Source organism: Lycorma delicatula, chromosome 4 (assembly GCF_047948215.1).
Source record: "Lycorma delicatula isolate Av1 chromosome 4, ASM4794821v1, whole genome shotgun sequence".
Lineage (NCBI taxonomy): Eukaryota > Metazoa > Arthropoda > Insecta > Hemiptera > Fulgoridae > Lycorma > Lycorma delicatula.
Window position 1 is genome coordinate 92,968,509 of NC_134458.1, and position 18,219 is coordinate 92,986,727.

The 18,219-nt window shown below is 29.1% G+C and overlaps 1 protein-coding gene across 4 annotated transcripts in view; it reads left to right on the top strand.

The window, feature by feature from the left end:
* The window catches only part of LOC142323651 (uncharacterized), a 188,233-nt gene extending 178,457 nt beyond the window's left edge, over window positions 1-9,776 (top strand). For all 4 annotated transcript variants that reach the window (XM_075363669.1, XM_075363672.1, XM_075363673.1 and 1 more), the window contains one exon: window positions 869-9,776. In XM_075363669.1, the coding sequence (XP_075219784.1) occupies window positions 869-1,125 (257 nt within the window). In that variant the 3' untranslated portion in view covers window positions 1,126-9,776. The remainder of the gene's footprint in view (window positions 1-868) is intronic.
* Window positions 9,777-18,219: the final 8,443 nt, after the last annotated feature.

Below are 18,219 nucleotides of genomic sequence, written 5' to 3' on the forward strand. Positions count from 1 at the left end.
TTTATAAAAGTTATATATAGAAGTTATGTAGAATACATTTTCAAAAATGTCTTTCACCATGTCTAGCTGGTAGAGATATACATTAGACTGGTTGATCAGATTTTCATTGTAGTAACTAAAAATCTGATGCAGTAAAGCCAAAAAAACTCAGTTTAGATTCCATGCAGGAAACAACAAATTTTATTCTGTAATTGAATATTTTTACTATATCTCAAATTTTGTTTTTTTTTTAAAACATGCACAAACAGCATTTTAAACTGGTGCACATAGTAAGTATTATGCATGCACGTTGTGTGGTTTTGTTTTAACCTTCTGCATTTGTCACTAAGTTCACCCTACATCAACACATCACCATCTCCTACTGACCGTATTTCCTTCCATCTGATCAGTAAATGCCATTTTGATTACTTTTTAAAACTGTAAAAAGGGAGCCTTGTAGAGTTATGATTTATAATTCACAAAATACATAACCAAGTTGTTACAAATTTTTAATCACTATTCATCATAATGTTATAAATCTTCTGAATCTCAAAGCATTTATCTTTTCTTTTCTTTTTTAAGCTTAATGAAGAAATTCTGTCGTAACAGAAATGTGGGATGTACTTCATTACAAATTCTGAGAAAGTAGATAGTTATGAATGACAAGCATTCTTCTCGGGCAACCAAACATACATATATATATATATGTGTGTGTGTGTGTGTGTGTGTATGTGCGCACGCGCAAGAAATCTATTTTCCTTTATACTTGAAATATTTTATATCATAATATTTAATTGTATAGAATATTAAAATTAATACTAGATCAGTTTCTTAGCTTGAATTACCTATTATTGAGAAAGTATTATTTTCAAAAACCTTTTTTTATTAGATTGCAGAGTAGCTCAACCTGGTGTCGTGCGGCCAGGAACAGTACCTGGTGTAAGCTATAATCAGAACCCTCTGATGTCAGGTGTTGGAGTCAGAGTAGAACCATCAACATCTCCAGTCAGCAACCAATTAGCACGTTGGTTCACCCCAGAATTATTGGCACAAGCACGAGCTGGCCTACTTCCTGATATGTCTCCGACTCAAAATATGCTCAGTGTTGAAGAGTTGGAAAGACTACAACAAGCTGTTCCAAATTAAATGTTAAACATATATTGTAACCTTTTAAGTTATAAAGCCCTGTAAATTAGAAATTTTGGAATAATTTTTTTTTTTTTTTGAGAGTTTATTGCTTTTGAGAGGTATGGACTGTATAAATTATAAACAATTATTAATATATTGGTAGGTCATGCTTATCTAAAGATTCCAGTTTATTATTGTAACATATTGGTTTATTTATTTAAAAAGGAAAGTGTCTATAATTTTGTACAAATCGATTATGTTATACAGCGTATATGTAAATATTTCTGAAAAGTTTATATATTTGCAGGCCTAAGTCAGTATATGTAACAGTAGTTCGGTAATGTATTTTAGCGCTTCAAAAAAAAATTTTTTTTTTGGTTGTGTTAAGTGTAATTTAGAAATATGACATTTGGTATTCAAATGGATTGATCAAATGATGATGATAATAATAACTAAGTGTTGAATTTAGAGTGAGAAACAGATCGATTTTGTTTATTTATCTATTTTTATGGGGAACTTGCTGTCAAGCTTATTTATTGCAGCAAATAAGATGTAAATTTGATATTAATGTATTATATATAGATGCTCTGTATACTTTCTTTTATCAATTGTATAATTATTTTTAACAGAAAAAATGAATGTATGTTATAGATCACTGTTGTTTTATCAACGTCCTTTGAAAATGATATAAGAATGTATAAAATGCTTAAAACCATACAAGGCTGAAAATTAATTAAGAGAAATGAAAAAATATATATGTGTAACACATTAGGTTGTTCTTTTAATTTTTATTTTAATTAACCCTTTTAAGGCCAGGTAAAATATTTGGAATGGATTTCAATAAGACCAAGAATTAAATAGGAATTGTATGCCACTATATCAAGGCTTAGAATGCCACTTTTGGTGTGATTTCACAAAATAATTTATAACTTGCCCAAAAATGAGAATATTTTGGTTCTAGTTTATTGAATAATTACAATCAGATAGAAATAATTTCAGTAACTGTAATAAAAATAAAAAAAGTAAAAAATAAATAGAAAATGTTTTTATTGAGTTCATAGTAAAATAGGTATATTAAAAAATATATATGATTGTGTATGAGTTTTATTAGACTGGTTTAAAAAAAAAAAATTTCATGTACATAAACTGCCAATTTTACTGTATGGTGTAAATAAGAGTTGAAAATATTATCATCTGTTATTCATACTGAATGTATTTCACTAAACATAATAATTCTCTAATATGTAATAAATAGAATATTTATGTTTTCAACTTGCAGATGTGAAAGTGTAGCAATTTGTTTTCATAATAGTATTCAGCATCTGTTACACTAAAAAATATATTTATATATTTTATCAAATAGTCTCTAGAAATATAAACTGTAATTAATTGCGTTTCATTTAGCATAAGTTTAGCTACAGTTCAGTTAGAAAAATGAGCAGATCCTATAGGAAATAAAAATGTTGCAAAATATGTTAGCCAGTTTAACTTCAAAATTGTTGTGCTGACATAATGACTCATGGTTGTTAGGTACTTATTTTTCTGAGTTAAAATAGAGCATGGCCTCAAAAGGGTTAATTCTGTGAAGAATTAATTCATTTTCTCAATTATTTCTAAAGCTAAAATGTCAGGAAATGAATTTTTCATGATACAGTATTATGTTCTAAAAGTTACATTTTATATCTTAATCAGAACGTTTTAAATATCTTACAGACATATTTTTTGTTAGCAATTCATTGTGTAATAATTGTAGTTTATTTGTTTAATTATAATAATTAATATTGGGTAATTCTATTGTTACATAATTAAAAAATTAAAATGATTGCTTATATAAAAAGGTCTAAAAATATTTGATCAGTTTTTTATTATAACATCAATTTAAAATGCTGTGAAAATATTAAAGAGAAAGAAGTTGAAAATTTTGATATACTTACCTACTTCGATTTTTTAACACTGTTTATTTTACAAACTATATAAATAATAGTAATTAAAAGACTACTGAATACAGTTTTTCTATTATCTCAACCTAGTTCAATATTTGAAAGTAATGTAAAATTCAATACATCTTATCTGAAGTAAATTTTGTTGTTTTTAATGTAAGTTTGTGAAAAATAGTGATAAATGTGTTAATTCATCAAAGTACTTCATTCCGTGTTATGTCATAAAAATCTGAATTTATATGAGGATAACAGATTTTACATTACTACAGATTCTGTTTAATAGTTTATGATAATCGAATTCGTTAATTATCCTAAAAATGTGAAAGTTAGTGATCATAAAAACAGTTAAAAAGTTGATTATGTAATAATTAATTTTTATTACAGTAGGCTGTGCTTAATACATATAAAAACTACTTCCATAAATTGTACAACAAATGGCATGAAGTGTTCAGTTTTGACACCATTTAGTTTATTAATTCTTCACTAGATTAAATAAATGTTTGGTTAATATAACATTGTTGAGCAATGTTTTATTAACTATTTTGTTAAAAAATTTATATTTTTAAAATAAGGATTTATGTGTTTATTACATCGAAAAGGGTTTGTTTCTTTTTTCTTATCGAGATATTAATCAATTTGGTATTTATTATATATATTAATGAAGTAAGAATATTAATTTATTACTTTTTTTATAGGTATGAAATATTTTTTAAAAACCAAGAGCATAATATATGGAGTGATTGTTTTTTTTAATTTTTATCATTATTTTTATAATTATTTTCTGTGACATAAAGTTTCTATTACCTAGTTATAAGAAATATATTATTTAAAAGAAGTGTTAACTAACTTATGTCATAATAGCCATATAGACATATTATGTATATTTGGATATACATTTGCTTTTGAATGTGTATAACAAACCTTTATATATTATGATTATTTAATAATATAATCATTTGTTAATTATAATTACTTCTGAAAGCAAAAAAAGTATAACCTAGTATTATGTTTCTATTAGTTCATGATGAGTCTTGACATATTTTTTGCCCAATATTATTACGTAAACAGTTATTCTATTTTTCATTCATATCTAATGTGAAAAACATTCTGATTGTAACTACACATAATATGCTCAAATACTCAGTTAATATATTAGTTTATCAAATGTATATATTATTACAAGTAGGCTGATGCTCCATATTCTATGTTCATAAATTGAGTTAATATATTGTAATTTATTGTTATTATTATTATTACTATTATTGATAATTGATATACTGCTAATGACTATTAATAATTGATATTTTTATTGATTATTTATTTATTTATTCTTTTGTATAAATTTTAATTATATGTATATAAATCCATTCAACTTGACTAGCGGTCTTAACTAGTTATATGAATGTGTACAGTAACAGTTAACATTCAAAAATATCACATTTTGTGCTGAATAATTGTTAAAGTAATGAATTAATAATTAATTGTAATTTATATATGTGACTATATTAAAATGGTGTATAAAAAAATATAAATAAATAAGTCTAGATGTAATAGATAAAATAATTTTTGCTGGTATGTAAAATGTTCCTTTTGTATTATAGGTATTCGGTAGAAAACTATAATATTTTATATAGTAGAAATAAAATTATTAACATTATTTATTATGTATTATTGTTTGCGGTATTATTAATGTAATAGTAAAACCTCTCTGAACTTGAAATAATATGTTAAAATTCTAAGAGAAAAAAAAGAACAGTTTTTTTTTATAAATGTGTGTTTCTTTTAAATTTTCCTTAAAATGTGACAGTTTTCAATATTGCAGTCGTCAAGGTTATGATATAAAATGAAGAAACAGTTTTTGTAAAAATCTGAAAGATAGAAACATAGTTACCCACAGAGTATATATGACTTTGTCTTCCTGTTGCTGTCTGTTACAGTCTTGGTCAATTTCTGGCTGCTCGATGACCACTGCTGTTTTGTGTGTAGAGAGTTTCTTTATTTTCCTCATAACTCGTAAAACTCCAAAAGTTTATTGACTCTGTAATTTAAATAACATAATTCCATTTACTTCTTTCAAGTTATACATATGATGCATGTCTCTGTGTCTTTGCAAAATAACTCCTTTTTTGAAGTATGCATATATTAATGAATTTCACATCAGTGACTAATTCTTTTTTATGTGTTTTAGAATCTTCTGAAAAAATGTATTTTCTTTTTAATTGTTTTTTTTTGTAATTTTGTTTTAAAAAAATATTTATTAACATATGAATAAACTAATTAGTATGTCTCAAATTTGTGTATAATTTAACATTTTTTGGACTCCAACTGGCCAACAGAAGGTTGTGTCATTTATCTTGTAGAATAATAACTTTTTACTGTCTATCCTTGGACTATATTTTTTTATGAAGTTTTTATAATTTTCTTGCTCTGAAGAATTTTTTTAATTTAAAAAAATTACTTTATGAAATTAAATACCATTAAAAAAAATTAGTATTTGGGAAATAATTCAATACAGAATTAAAGTTAATAATAGTACTATGAAAGAAAGAGTTATATAAGAGAAGTAGGAAAATATTTTTATTTGTTGCAAAATAATATACACAAATAACTTAAATATTTAATTCAAATATAAAATTATGACATGAACAAATTTAATGGCTTTTTTCTTTTTTTTCAAGAAACCTATACAAAAACTATCACTTAAGAAAACAAACACAAACATGCAACATCAGTTATAAAATTTCTTAATAAAGCATAAAATACAGTAGAGGATTGGTTATCTAAACCGATTGGGGATTCAGAAAACGGATTTTTTGGGTAATTGATAGTTGACCGGTAATCATATATCAGAGATATTTAATGATATAGAAGCTATAAAAGGTATACTTATTCATGAAATAAAAGGTTTTGTTACAATATTTATTGCAAAACTATAAAACTTTAAATGTTATTTTCTTTCACCACTTGTTACTTGTTTGTTACTGTCACTTGTTTACTGTATAAACGATGCATTTTTAAAGATCATGAATCTGTCCCTTTTTTGATTCCAGAAGCATATTTTCTTGCCTTCAAATCACATTTACATCAGAACTGAGAATTATATATACCTGTTCCCCGGGACGTGTAAAATCACACAATAATATCTTTTAGAGCTTTCAGATAACTGATGCTCCATTGAATATATTGGAGGATATTAGATACATCTAAAAATTAAGTATAATTAATGTAAAAAAACTTTTTTTCACTTTACAGTTCTTAATAAAAGTAAAAAATGTTATTTAATTGAACAATTTCAACAGATATTTTAGGAGTATAAAGAAACTAATAAATAAGCAACCATAATGTTAATGTTCTCAACCAAAAGTTAGAACCTTGTGCACGTACAAAAGTGAGATGTGTGGAATTATTCTTATTTCACATCAAATGATACACATGGAGTTATACAGTTAGCACCGTGCTTGATCTTTGAATTCCTTTATGGATAACAATAACAGCTGAGTTTGCTTGAGTGTCATCTTTTCGATTATTAACTTTAACCAATCTAAGCTGGATTTAAACTAACAACACACCAGATTAGAAAGCCAGTACTCATATCACTTTTGTACACTAACCCTCTAAAAGAACAATCACAATTCTTTAAAATTGTGTGACTATTATTATAAAGTATTGCAATGATTATATTGGACTTTGAACCATCGTGTTTACTAGATCAGCTGTAATTATTCTGGTAATTTTAGTATCGTGTTACCAATTTCTTCCTTTGTAAAGGTTTTTAAGAAAAGATCTATGGACCACTGGTAGTAAATTTCAAAAAGAAACTAGCTTGACATAGGCATTGTTAGATGTTTAAAAAGTATATTTACATTTAAACAATTTTTTTTTATAAATGCCATGGTAAAAATCTAAATTGAGTAAAAATCTGATCTTCACACATTTTCCCTTTTGGTGTAGTTTCCATTTCACACAACATAATGCTGAACATACATTCTTGTGATTCAAAGTCTTAGAACTTCAGTTGAAAGGCTTCTGAAGAACTGTCATTTTTTATTTTTTAGGACTCAGTAATTACTAGATCTGGTAAATAGACCAAATTTTCTCAAATTGTGTACAACTATTTTCTAAGCAATGATGGACAAACCAGAATGTGGAAATATAATGTTTGGATGGAGAATTAAATTTTAATTTTTGAACAATTTCAGTCACTTACTCCATATTTTTTCACAACGCTTCATCAGGACCTCAAGATGTGATATTGAAGAGTAACTGTTTGACCTTGAAGTACCCACTCATTCATGATTCCACTGATATCAAAGAGAACTATGAACCAACCATGTTTTAGATTTTTATTTCCTCATTCATACTGTTTTCATCCAGTGCATCAACTGCTATTTAGTTTCTGAATTAACACCCTAATCACATTAGATACCCTTTTGAAATAAATCTGGTTGATATTCCATTAAATTCAGGCATGTCATAACAAATATCCTTCTATCTTTTCCTTTTTTCTATCATAAAGGACTACTTTTGATACCAGTTTTGCATCCAATTCTGTCATTCAGATCATTAAGTAAAATTTTCTCCCTCTCATCTTGTTTACTGTAATTATTATTCTAATACTCGGACATCAGTTGTTTTGAATGATTCATCCATTTTCTAGGCATTTTCAGCTATTTTTGAAGTGACGATGTCTAATGTTTTATCAGCTTCTACATCTTGTCAGTATTCACAAAATCTTTCGTGTCGCTCAGAAACTACTGAAAGTGATGTTCAGTGATTACCATAATTTTCTTTCAGCATTGAAAATATTCCTTTGGAGATTCTTAAAGTTTTTTGAAAAACATGAAATCGATATGCTGTTTGATTTCAGCATTAGACGTGATTCCAGCTGTAGTATAAAAAGTAGACTTGCATAAAACTACTGTTAAATTTTAACTACCTAAACTAGTGTGTTAAAGGTCTTAGATGAGTCAAGAAAATCTACACAAACTTCCAATAAAACGAATTCAAATAATACCACACACCCAGTATTGAGAATTAATTGCCAGACCTCGTGTAATGAAAAATTTATGCAATAAACTATTTCTTAAAAAATCATACTGGCAAATAGGCCAAAAATTGTACATACATGAGGTATTATTTTACTTTTTTTTATTTAACAGACTAGTCAGCATCAAAAAAAAATAATTTTTCTGAATGGGAGATTTACATAAATTTTACTGGAGAAATTGTACCTGGTCTTCAACAGTTTGTAGAGAATATTACATGATCAAGTTACATCCTGTTAATGTTCACAGTCTTTCAGCAGACTAAAAAAAATTAATAATTATTTACCATTCAAAATGTCTTGTCTCTCATTAGGATATATATTTAGTTCACTTGTAAATTAGCATCAATGTAATAGAGATCTGTAAAAGTTATTAAATGTATGTCTGTGTGAGTTGCTTAAACCTTGTTAGCCAGTTAGTGACATATCAATTAAAAACTGGCAAAACAATTTTTTACTTTATATTTTAATGAATTTTTTTTATATCGTGCAAATTTATTACTTTCTAGACTGTATCACTCAAACAATGCGTTAAATAAAAATTCCATCCGATTTTAAAATGTTAGATGTCACTTACACATTCTTTTTTATTTTTAAAATAATTATAACTGAATTCCTTGCTTTAACTGATAACCTTCTATTACCTTATTTTTTTTCAGTCAATCATTATAAAAGCAATGTTGACTTTAAGGCTGGTGTTATCAAGCAACTTGAAAATATTTTTTATGTATCAGTCTAGTAACAAACTGCGTCTGTTTGATTAAAAACCTGTTACTCCTGATCGTCTAGAGATTTTTAACTTTTTTTTTTAATGAAATAAGGCTCACTACTTTGCTATTTTTCTCAAGAAAAATGTTCTTCCATTTTCAGTATACAAACTAAACTATGGTGAAAAGTCACATGGAATGCATTATATTGTACCATAAAGTACACTAAATAGGCAGACTGTATATATTATGTTGGGATAGGTTATACCAGGAATTTAACAGGAATTTTTTTATTATGTTTACTGAAATGATTGAAGATATTAAAGAAACATGTATATTGACAAAAGATTTTAATCTTGTGGTTATGAGAGATTCCAGATTACAATTAGCTTTGATGTGAGAGGTTTTACTTAATTTTTTTAGGTAGATTTTATAATCAGAAAAATTTTATTCTTTATTAATATGCTGAAAATTAGTTTAAAATATTATAATTTATTTTTGTAAACAGTTTATTATATAAACTGTAATATTTATTTTATTTAAAGTTTTATTATATTTTTTCCTCCTTTTTTTAATACAAAATTTACGTTCTTGTTTGATTATAAAAATAAAATATTTTTTTATTTGTGATTGTACGTCTAGTAACATTTTTTTTTTTAAATTAATATCGAAAACAATAATGAAATTACATAATAAACATTAAAAATATAGAAAAGTAAATCTTATTTATCAAGTTGGACATATTTTTAATGGATGTATAACGTTCGATTACTCATGTGTATAATATTTTCATTTAAGATTGTTTATTATTTAATATTTCTGTTCTCCCCTGATAAATGAATTAAAACAAAGATAACTCCAAATCTAAGTGTTCTAATGAATAAAATGGCAGTAATTTATTACATTATTTGAAACATAATTGTTATAAAAAATTTTAAGTGATTATTGAATAAATTTGTTATTTCGTCTTGTACATGATCTAGTTATTTATATATATGTATGATTTCTTTCCATTATCATTTTGATTGTTTTATAAAATTATCTTATCCTATATTTAATAATTTTTATATTTATGTGTATTTACTGAAGAAAAGAAAAAATGTTTGCATATTGTTACATTATAGATGTGTATAAACATATATCCGTTAAATTATATTTAAATAGTGTTAATTTCAATGATAGAATTCATTGTTCACTTATATTGCAGAATTCTCTTTCTTCGTAGAATGAAAATGAAAAATCCATCCAAATTTTTAATATTCATACTTACGGTAGCTTATCTTAGTTAAGTTAATTTAATAATATATTTTACAGATATTTTTATTCAATTGAATACTATAATATGGTAAATTTTTCAATTATAATAAAGTGCATGTACATTCTGTCATGAATATAAATTTGCTTGTCATAATTTAATAAATCTAAGAATTTAAATGGATTGAAATTATCCATTTTTACTTAATGCAAGGAAAAAATTGAATAAATTGCTCTCCTGGAAAATATTCATATTTTTTAAGCAGTAATTTTAAAGTCCAGTTTTCACATTAAATTACTATAAAAAAGATGTCAGTTAATAGAATTATAAGTTTGCAACCTAAGAAATTTTTTAAAATTGCTCAAATAATTATATTTACACCACGGTTAAATCTATTCAAACTTTGTGAGATGTTTCCAGATTTGAATTAACTAGAAGTATAGTTACCAGTTTATAAGTTTTTGTCATAGTCTGGGATAAAGCATAAATGAATATAAATGTTTTATTTTACTGCAGTTCATTACAATAAATAGTACTTCTCTGTTAACATTACTCCAACTGAATTTCAACATATTTTTTTTTATAACTAAGTAAATATAATACAAGAAGTGTTTGAAAAGTTTTAAGACTGGGCTTGTAATTTCAAAATGGCAGTACTTACAGACTATTATGGTAGATCTCATCAAAGCAATCTCCATCTGACTGAACACATCGACTTCTATGATGTTTCCATTTTTGGATGCACCCCTGGAAATTTCCTTTCTGAAGGGTGTTAAGAACCTTCTCTATATTTGCCTAGATGTCTTCAATTGAGTCAAATCAATTCCCTTTCAGCAAAAATTCAATTTAGGAAACAGGTAGAAGTCAGCAGGGGCTAAATTAGTGGAATAAGGGGATTGCAGAAGCACAGCAATTTGGAATTTGACAAAAATTCCATGATTGAGAATGCACGATGAGCCGAGTGGAGGACCCAATTCTTGTCTCACCAGAGTGCAGGCCTTTCCTTCCACACATTTTCGTGCAGACACTGAAGGACACTTTATAGTATTCCTGGTTGACTGTCTGCTCCCTAGGGACAAATATGATACGCATAGAATTGATGCACGATACCTGTAGAATTGAAGAAAACTGCCAACATTGTCTTCACATTTGTTTGACTTTGTCGTGCTTTTTTCTGTCATAGCAAATTTAGACCCTTCCACTATGATGATTGTGTCTTTGTTTCTGGTTCATACCCTTAAACCCATGATTCATTGCCTGTACTTATCTTATTTAACAAATAAGATAATGTGTCAGTTTTAACCAAATTAATCAATTATTAGTACACTTCAAGTTGATGTTCTTTCTGTCTCATAACAATTTCAGAATGAATTTCACAGACACTATACATGTTCAGATCTTCAGGTAAAATTGATTGAACCGCATAGAAATTTAAATTCAGTTCATCACCCATCTCCCTAATTGTAAGACTATGATCAGAGTGCACTAAATCACAATCTTTCACAATGGTTTTAAGTGGAAGGCTAACAGGACCAGGGATCATCTTTGACTGATTCACAGCCATATTTGAATCTGTTAAATCAGATAAAAACATTTGACCAGCTCAGACATTTGTCCCTGAAAACAGTTTTTAAGAGTTCATAAGTCTCCTGAGCTGATTTCCTGGTTTTCAAACAAATTTTGACCAAAACTTGTAGTTTTGTTTTTTCATCAATTTTGTGAAATCAATAATCCACCAAGAACCAAAAACACATCTTCACTCACTAGAATTCCAGTTTCTACTGAACAAAGATATCATGGTGATCTTTTCAGGACATATGAAAGACAAAACAAGCTTTCCCTTCCACACCTGCTGGCAAATCTAGTCCCTCCTGTTTAGCAGTGGCAGCACCTTTCTTTTTTTTTCTGTTTAGCCTCTGAGAATCACTGTCAGGTATTATTTCAGAGGATAATATGTATGAGTGTAAGTAAAGTGTAGTCTTGTACAGTCTCAGGTCGACCATTTCTGAGATGTGTGGTTAATTGAAACCCAACCACCAAAGAACATCGGTATCTGTGATCTATAATTCAAATCTGTATAAAAGTAGCTGCCTTTACTAGGATTTGAATATTGGAACTCTCGACTTCGAAATTAGCTGATTTGCAAAGACATGTTCACCACTAGACCAACCCAGTGGGTTAGTGGCAGCACCTGTCTTAGAACTTTAAAATCACACTTTGTATATAAAAAAAAAATTTCTTACTAAGGGGATATATACTGCTTGTCTAATATTCCTCTCAAGGTGTCCGATTACTAGAATGCCAATGAAGAGATCCAGTCCATTGTTAAAAGTGTGCTACATGAATTCTATGAAATATGATTCCATGTGTCATGTTATTTGCCACTTTATAGATCCATATTCTTTCAGTATTCTGCATAAGAACCTCAGATTCTGGATCCACAAAATTGTACTGATGGTTCATTACTTTGAAGTGGTTAAAACTTGTCTTCTTTATGTTCTATCATAATATGCCCCTTCCAGTTACAAGAATAAATGACAGAACCAGATGTAGCATGATCTGCCAGTAGCACATTAGCCCTACAGTGAGCCTAAACTATGAGAAAAAAATTCTCTGGTTTAACAACACAGTCCCTGTACATCCTTTTCCATGACAAAACCCTCTCAACATTTACCTTCTGTTTCAAGAAAAGATTCTCACCTATCTCCTTAATTTTACTCAGTCTCCTGATAACACCAACACATTCTTATATCAATTTTGCTGCATGTTACAACTATCCCGGTTGATAACAGCTTAAGTATATGTTAAGCTCTTTTATATGTTAAGCTTTGTGATTCATTTCACAGAGGCCAGTTCATTTACAGCAGTAAATTAATGACTCAGCAGGACTGTGTAAACTAATAATTCACTAGTTAATTTTGACCAGCGTATTCATCATACTATGACATTCATGAAAACAATTTGTATAATATAACGTCACAGTTATTTGTCTGTTACCTCCAACCCAAAAATTTGCAGTAATGTTGAACAGGGTGAACAACAGCTTCCTTCTAAGAATGGGGCAAATTTCATATTTTATATGTCTTACAAATAAAAATAATGAGGTAAATTAGACTATGGTAGCTAAACGAGCAGTGGCAAATTATCTAATGTGCTCATAGAATTCAAGAACTATGCATTAGACTGTAATCTTATCTCTGCATGATAGCTGCCTTCAGATACATAATGTTAAATTCATGATTAGATAGTAAATTCAACTATTGATAAAAAAATTATTAAACATTAGGTGGTATACCTTTAAACTGAAAACTTTTATATAGAAGTACCTTTCCCCTACTATTCAAGTAAATATTCTGTATGCTTGAGAGTTTGAGGATCAATATCTCCAAAACATTCGGAATTATCTGAATTTCTTTCCCAGAAAATTTAAGCCGTGGAGGTGTGTTCACACAGTGAAATTCAAGGCTATCAAAAAAGAGTTAGCGGAATCACAATATAAGATATCAACTGTGGAACATCCAAAACACAACTAACTACCATATTATTAAAAATGCCTACCTTGTCACAATTCCTGATCCATTATGGACATAACTCATTAAAATAATGAATGTAATAATTAAGGATTTAGAATTCATTGGGCAATTTTGGATGACAAAATACTAAATCCTACATTTATTTATGCAGCCTTCCCTTATTAAATCATTTTGTTTATATTAATTCAGCTAAATCAGAATTAAAATATTCATTTTAGTACACATTATAACATATTATTTAAATAATTTCATTAGTTAACATTAATGATGGATGGTAATTTGAAGTTGGAGTTTTAGTTTTGCACCTTATTAACCTTATTCTCTATTTATTAACAATTTTTTCTTATATGGAAAAAGGTTTCTTGGCCATAAGTTAAAAAGCAATGTTAAAATGTTTTAAATTTCTTTTACAAAACATACTTTTATACAAAAGAAGGTTTATTGTAACTGATTTTTGAATGCCTGGTTTGTAACAGGTGTTGAACAGTCGTGGATTGTATTTACTTCCTATAGTGACTAAATTATTATTCGAATTTTCTATTTGTTACACTGAACTCATAATGAATCTATTAAACTGTATTGCATGTCTAGACTTCTAATTGCAGTCAGTAGGATTTAATAAAAAATTTAAAAATAGGAAACTATGAGAGGTAAACATTTTAAATTTGGCAGATCTGTTTACAAAACTATCACAAACAATCCTTTAAAATTTGAGAGAATTCTGACCCAGACTAATTTTATATGACAATATATAGTTTTCACTTTATCTTTTACGTAATTACTCATATAGTCTACTCTTTAATTCATTTGGTGTAGCATATGCTGTAACATTAGGCACAACTGCCAAAAAACATTATAAAAAATTTGTAAATAAATTGAACTGAAAAAAGGAAACAGGGTATGGAAATAAAGGATTAAACATTGTTACGCAGTATTTAATTAAATAAAATAATGGGTGTCTAATCAACTTTCAGACAGTTTTAATTTGTTTAAATATATTTTTCATGTTGTAGGAATAGCAGGCATTTAAGGTTGTCAAAATTTTTAAATGCAGTCAGGGGCTCTTTAATATAGGATAATTACTATTCAGAGCTCTTTAGTATAGGACAATTACTATTCAGAGCCTCCCAACTGCATTTAGATATTTTCTTTGAAAGACAAAATTTACTTATCAATGTAAGACCTGGTGAGAACTTGATCATTAGACAACCTTAAATGCCTGCTATTTCTACAACATGAAAAACATATTTAATCAAATTAAAATTGTCTGAAAGTTGATTGATCCCTATTATTTTGTTTATTAAATACTGCATAATGATCTTTAGTCCTTTATTTCCATACCTTGTTCTCTTTTCTTTAGTTTGATTTATTGTCATTTTTTTAGTTCAATTAATTAATTTTTTTGGCATTTGTGTTTTTTTAATTTTTTTATTATTTAATGCTTTTTGGCAATCATCAAGAAAAATTCACAAATTGAAAACTTATGGATATAACATACTGACCCAAATGAGGAAACTAAACATCTCTATTTATTTATTTAATTGGCATATACCAATCTAAACTCAGATTTCTCAAGCAGTTGAGAGTTCCTTGATTGTGTGGATTACACAACAATTTTCTGGGATCCAAACAAGTAACGGCTAAACTCTCCAATTGTCTCACACAATTCAATGCTATTAGGCCTGGCCCTTTGCAAAGATGTGAGTGTTCAGATCTACGACCACACTATCTAGGATAGTAACTTGTAGTTGATGCAACATCACAGCCCAGCACAATATCAGTGGCAGCATATGTCGTTCTACTATGCACTGTCCCCCTAAAGCATCAAATTCGACAATAGTGAGCACAATTCGATGCCGACAGCATTACCTCTAATCATACTGTCATAAAACTCTACAAAGATTGTTTGTGGGAGCTCACTGGGCTCAAGCTGGTCTTGGCATAGTGCAGGCTTTCAATTTTTCTGAGTATATCAGTTAATTTTTGTTCTGGTTAGGTTCCATTGCAATTTTGTATTATACTAGCAAATATCCCGTTTGAAAATTGGAAGATTGGTTGCAAAGATATAACAAAATTTTTGAATAACCATGATCTGTTAGATCTAGAGCATACCTGATGCATGCAAAAGTTAGTTTTCAACCTAACAAATAACCCGTTTCAATTTTGAAAATAATACGATTGTTTGCAGAGATATTATAATAGTACCCCATTTGTTACCAATAGATGCTGATGATTAGTCTAGCCTCTCATGAGGTCCTCACATCACCTCACCACTGTAGCCTCACATACAGTCTCCATGGGAAGCCCGTTATTATTAAACAGAAATTAATTTTATTTTATTTTATGTAACGTAAATTTAATTCTATTCTGTAATTTTATTCATTCGATTGATTTGAATCATTCACTTCAAACCCAGCTAACACTGTGATAGAGGCTCGCAGACCATTATTCAATTCATTAAAGTTTGTGCTTCAGTTAGTAAATCTCCACTACTACATATATATATGTGTGTATATTTATGTACCTATGATACTCCTGGAAACGTAAGGTTTCCAACGCAGGGTCATACATCTAAATGGGTTTGGTCATTGAGCTGCTACGATGGAACAAACATATGCACATGCACACACCCTAAAAACATTACACTCCTTTTTGGACAGTTGTGTAAAAAGTAATGTACATTTAGGTAAAAGAAATTTCACTATATGATGAATTTACATTTGCCCAACAACACTAAAAGTTCACTTACTTTTTTTTTGTATAATATTCCCTTATCATCTTGCATGGAGTGGTTTCAGCAAGATTTCACTGGAATATCTCCAATGAAGTTGGTTTCATTGGGGAAAAGCATCCTAGAAAACAAAAGGATGTGAATAAGAGGCTTGTATTTTGGAAAGGATTAGGAGGCCTCATACCAGACAGGAAACAGATTCCCCATATTGGCGAAGATAGACTACCTGATCAAATCACACCTAAGTTTGATTGGCTCTACAGTTCCTGGAATAAAAAACTAATCCTTTCAGAGGAAATGTCTTGGCAGCAGGCATTCATCCTGTGAAAACTTAGGGCATTTTTACCCATATGATGGTAACACATACTGATTAATATTTCTGCTCTTACTGTGTAATACACGTTGCAATAAATATTGATTTTCCTCCAGAGATTAAGGGCCATCCAAAAACAATTACTGGGTTCCTAAAGGAGCAGCCTCACAGAACTATAATATAAACCATTCAACCAAATAACCCTGATGAGATAAAGTAGAACGTTAAAGGAAAATATAACAAATAAAAAACAAGGTACTGTATTTTATAGGAGAATTGGCACAATGCAACAGACTGTTATGAATTACATCTTGATATATTATGGATAACCTACACAATAATCTGATCCTAAGTACACCAGTTATACATTTACAGAGAAGGAGATTAGTCATTTTCAGAAAATGCATTATCTCTCTAATAACCCATCTCCCTGATTTGGTGTTAATGGAATGTTATAGCATTACTTAGAGAATTATTTATTACTTCAGTTTGTTTTTTGGTCAACATTTTAAGAAATTTCATGAATAGTCCAGATTAACTGAAAGTTCAGGATGTTAATACAGCGTGATTCAAAGAAACGGGAAATTTAAAAAATTAAATAACGTTAATGAAAAATTTTTTTTAGAAAATGAATTTTATTTCATGTAATTGTACAATGTTGCCATTTTAGGATACATACATTTTAGTTTATTTTTTTAAAGATGACATCTTGCAGGTGACCTCCTCTTCTACGTAAACACTCACGAAGTCTCTTCGTTAAATTGTTCATGGTTTGATGTAACATCTCAACTGGAATTTCCGCAATTGCTTCTCGGATCTTTGCCTTCAGTTCTTCCGTTGTAGCAGGTCTACTGTGGAACACTTTGCTTTTAAGGTGACCCCACAAGAAGTAATCGCAAGCTGAGAGATCAGGCGATCTGGGAGGCCATCTAATTTCACCATTTCATGAAATGACACGTTGTCCAAATAATCGGCGTACAGCTGCCATCGATATTCGTGCAGTATGTGACGTTGCTCCGTCTTGTTGAAACCAGGCTGTGTTAAGAATTGGTGGAAATCTCTTTTGTTGTTCCACAACAAAGGTTTCAAGCACGGCTACGTAACGAGCCGATGTCACTGTAATCGCAAGAACGTTGTCATCCTCAAAAAAATAAGGGCCTACAACACCGTAAGATGACATAGCACACCACACGATCACTTTCTGGCTGTGCAACAGACGCTGGTGTAGCTGCGTAGGATTTTCTTGTGCCCAGTATCTGAAATTTTGCTTGTTAACAAATCCACTGAGATGGAAATGCGCTTCGTCTAACATCCACAGTTCGTGAACAAACTCTTCGTTATCATTTATCTTCTGAAGCATTACATTACAGAATTGTGCTCGCACAACTGCATCGTTCGGTTTCAGTTCCTGGACGATCTGCAACTGTATGGATGGAATTGCAAGTCCTTCACTAACATTCTTCGAACACTTGAACTATGCAATTGTAAAGATGCTGAGACATGACGGATTGACCGATGTGGACTTCATGTGACAGCATCTTGTAAAGCTTGAACATTCTGTGGTGTACGGACGGTTCGCTCACGGTCTG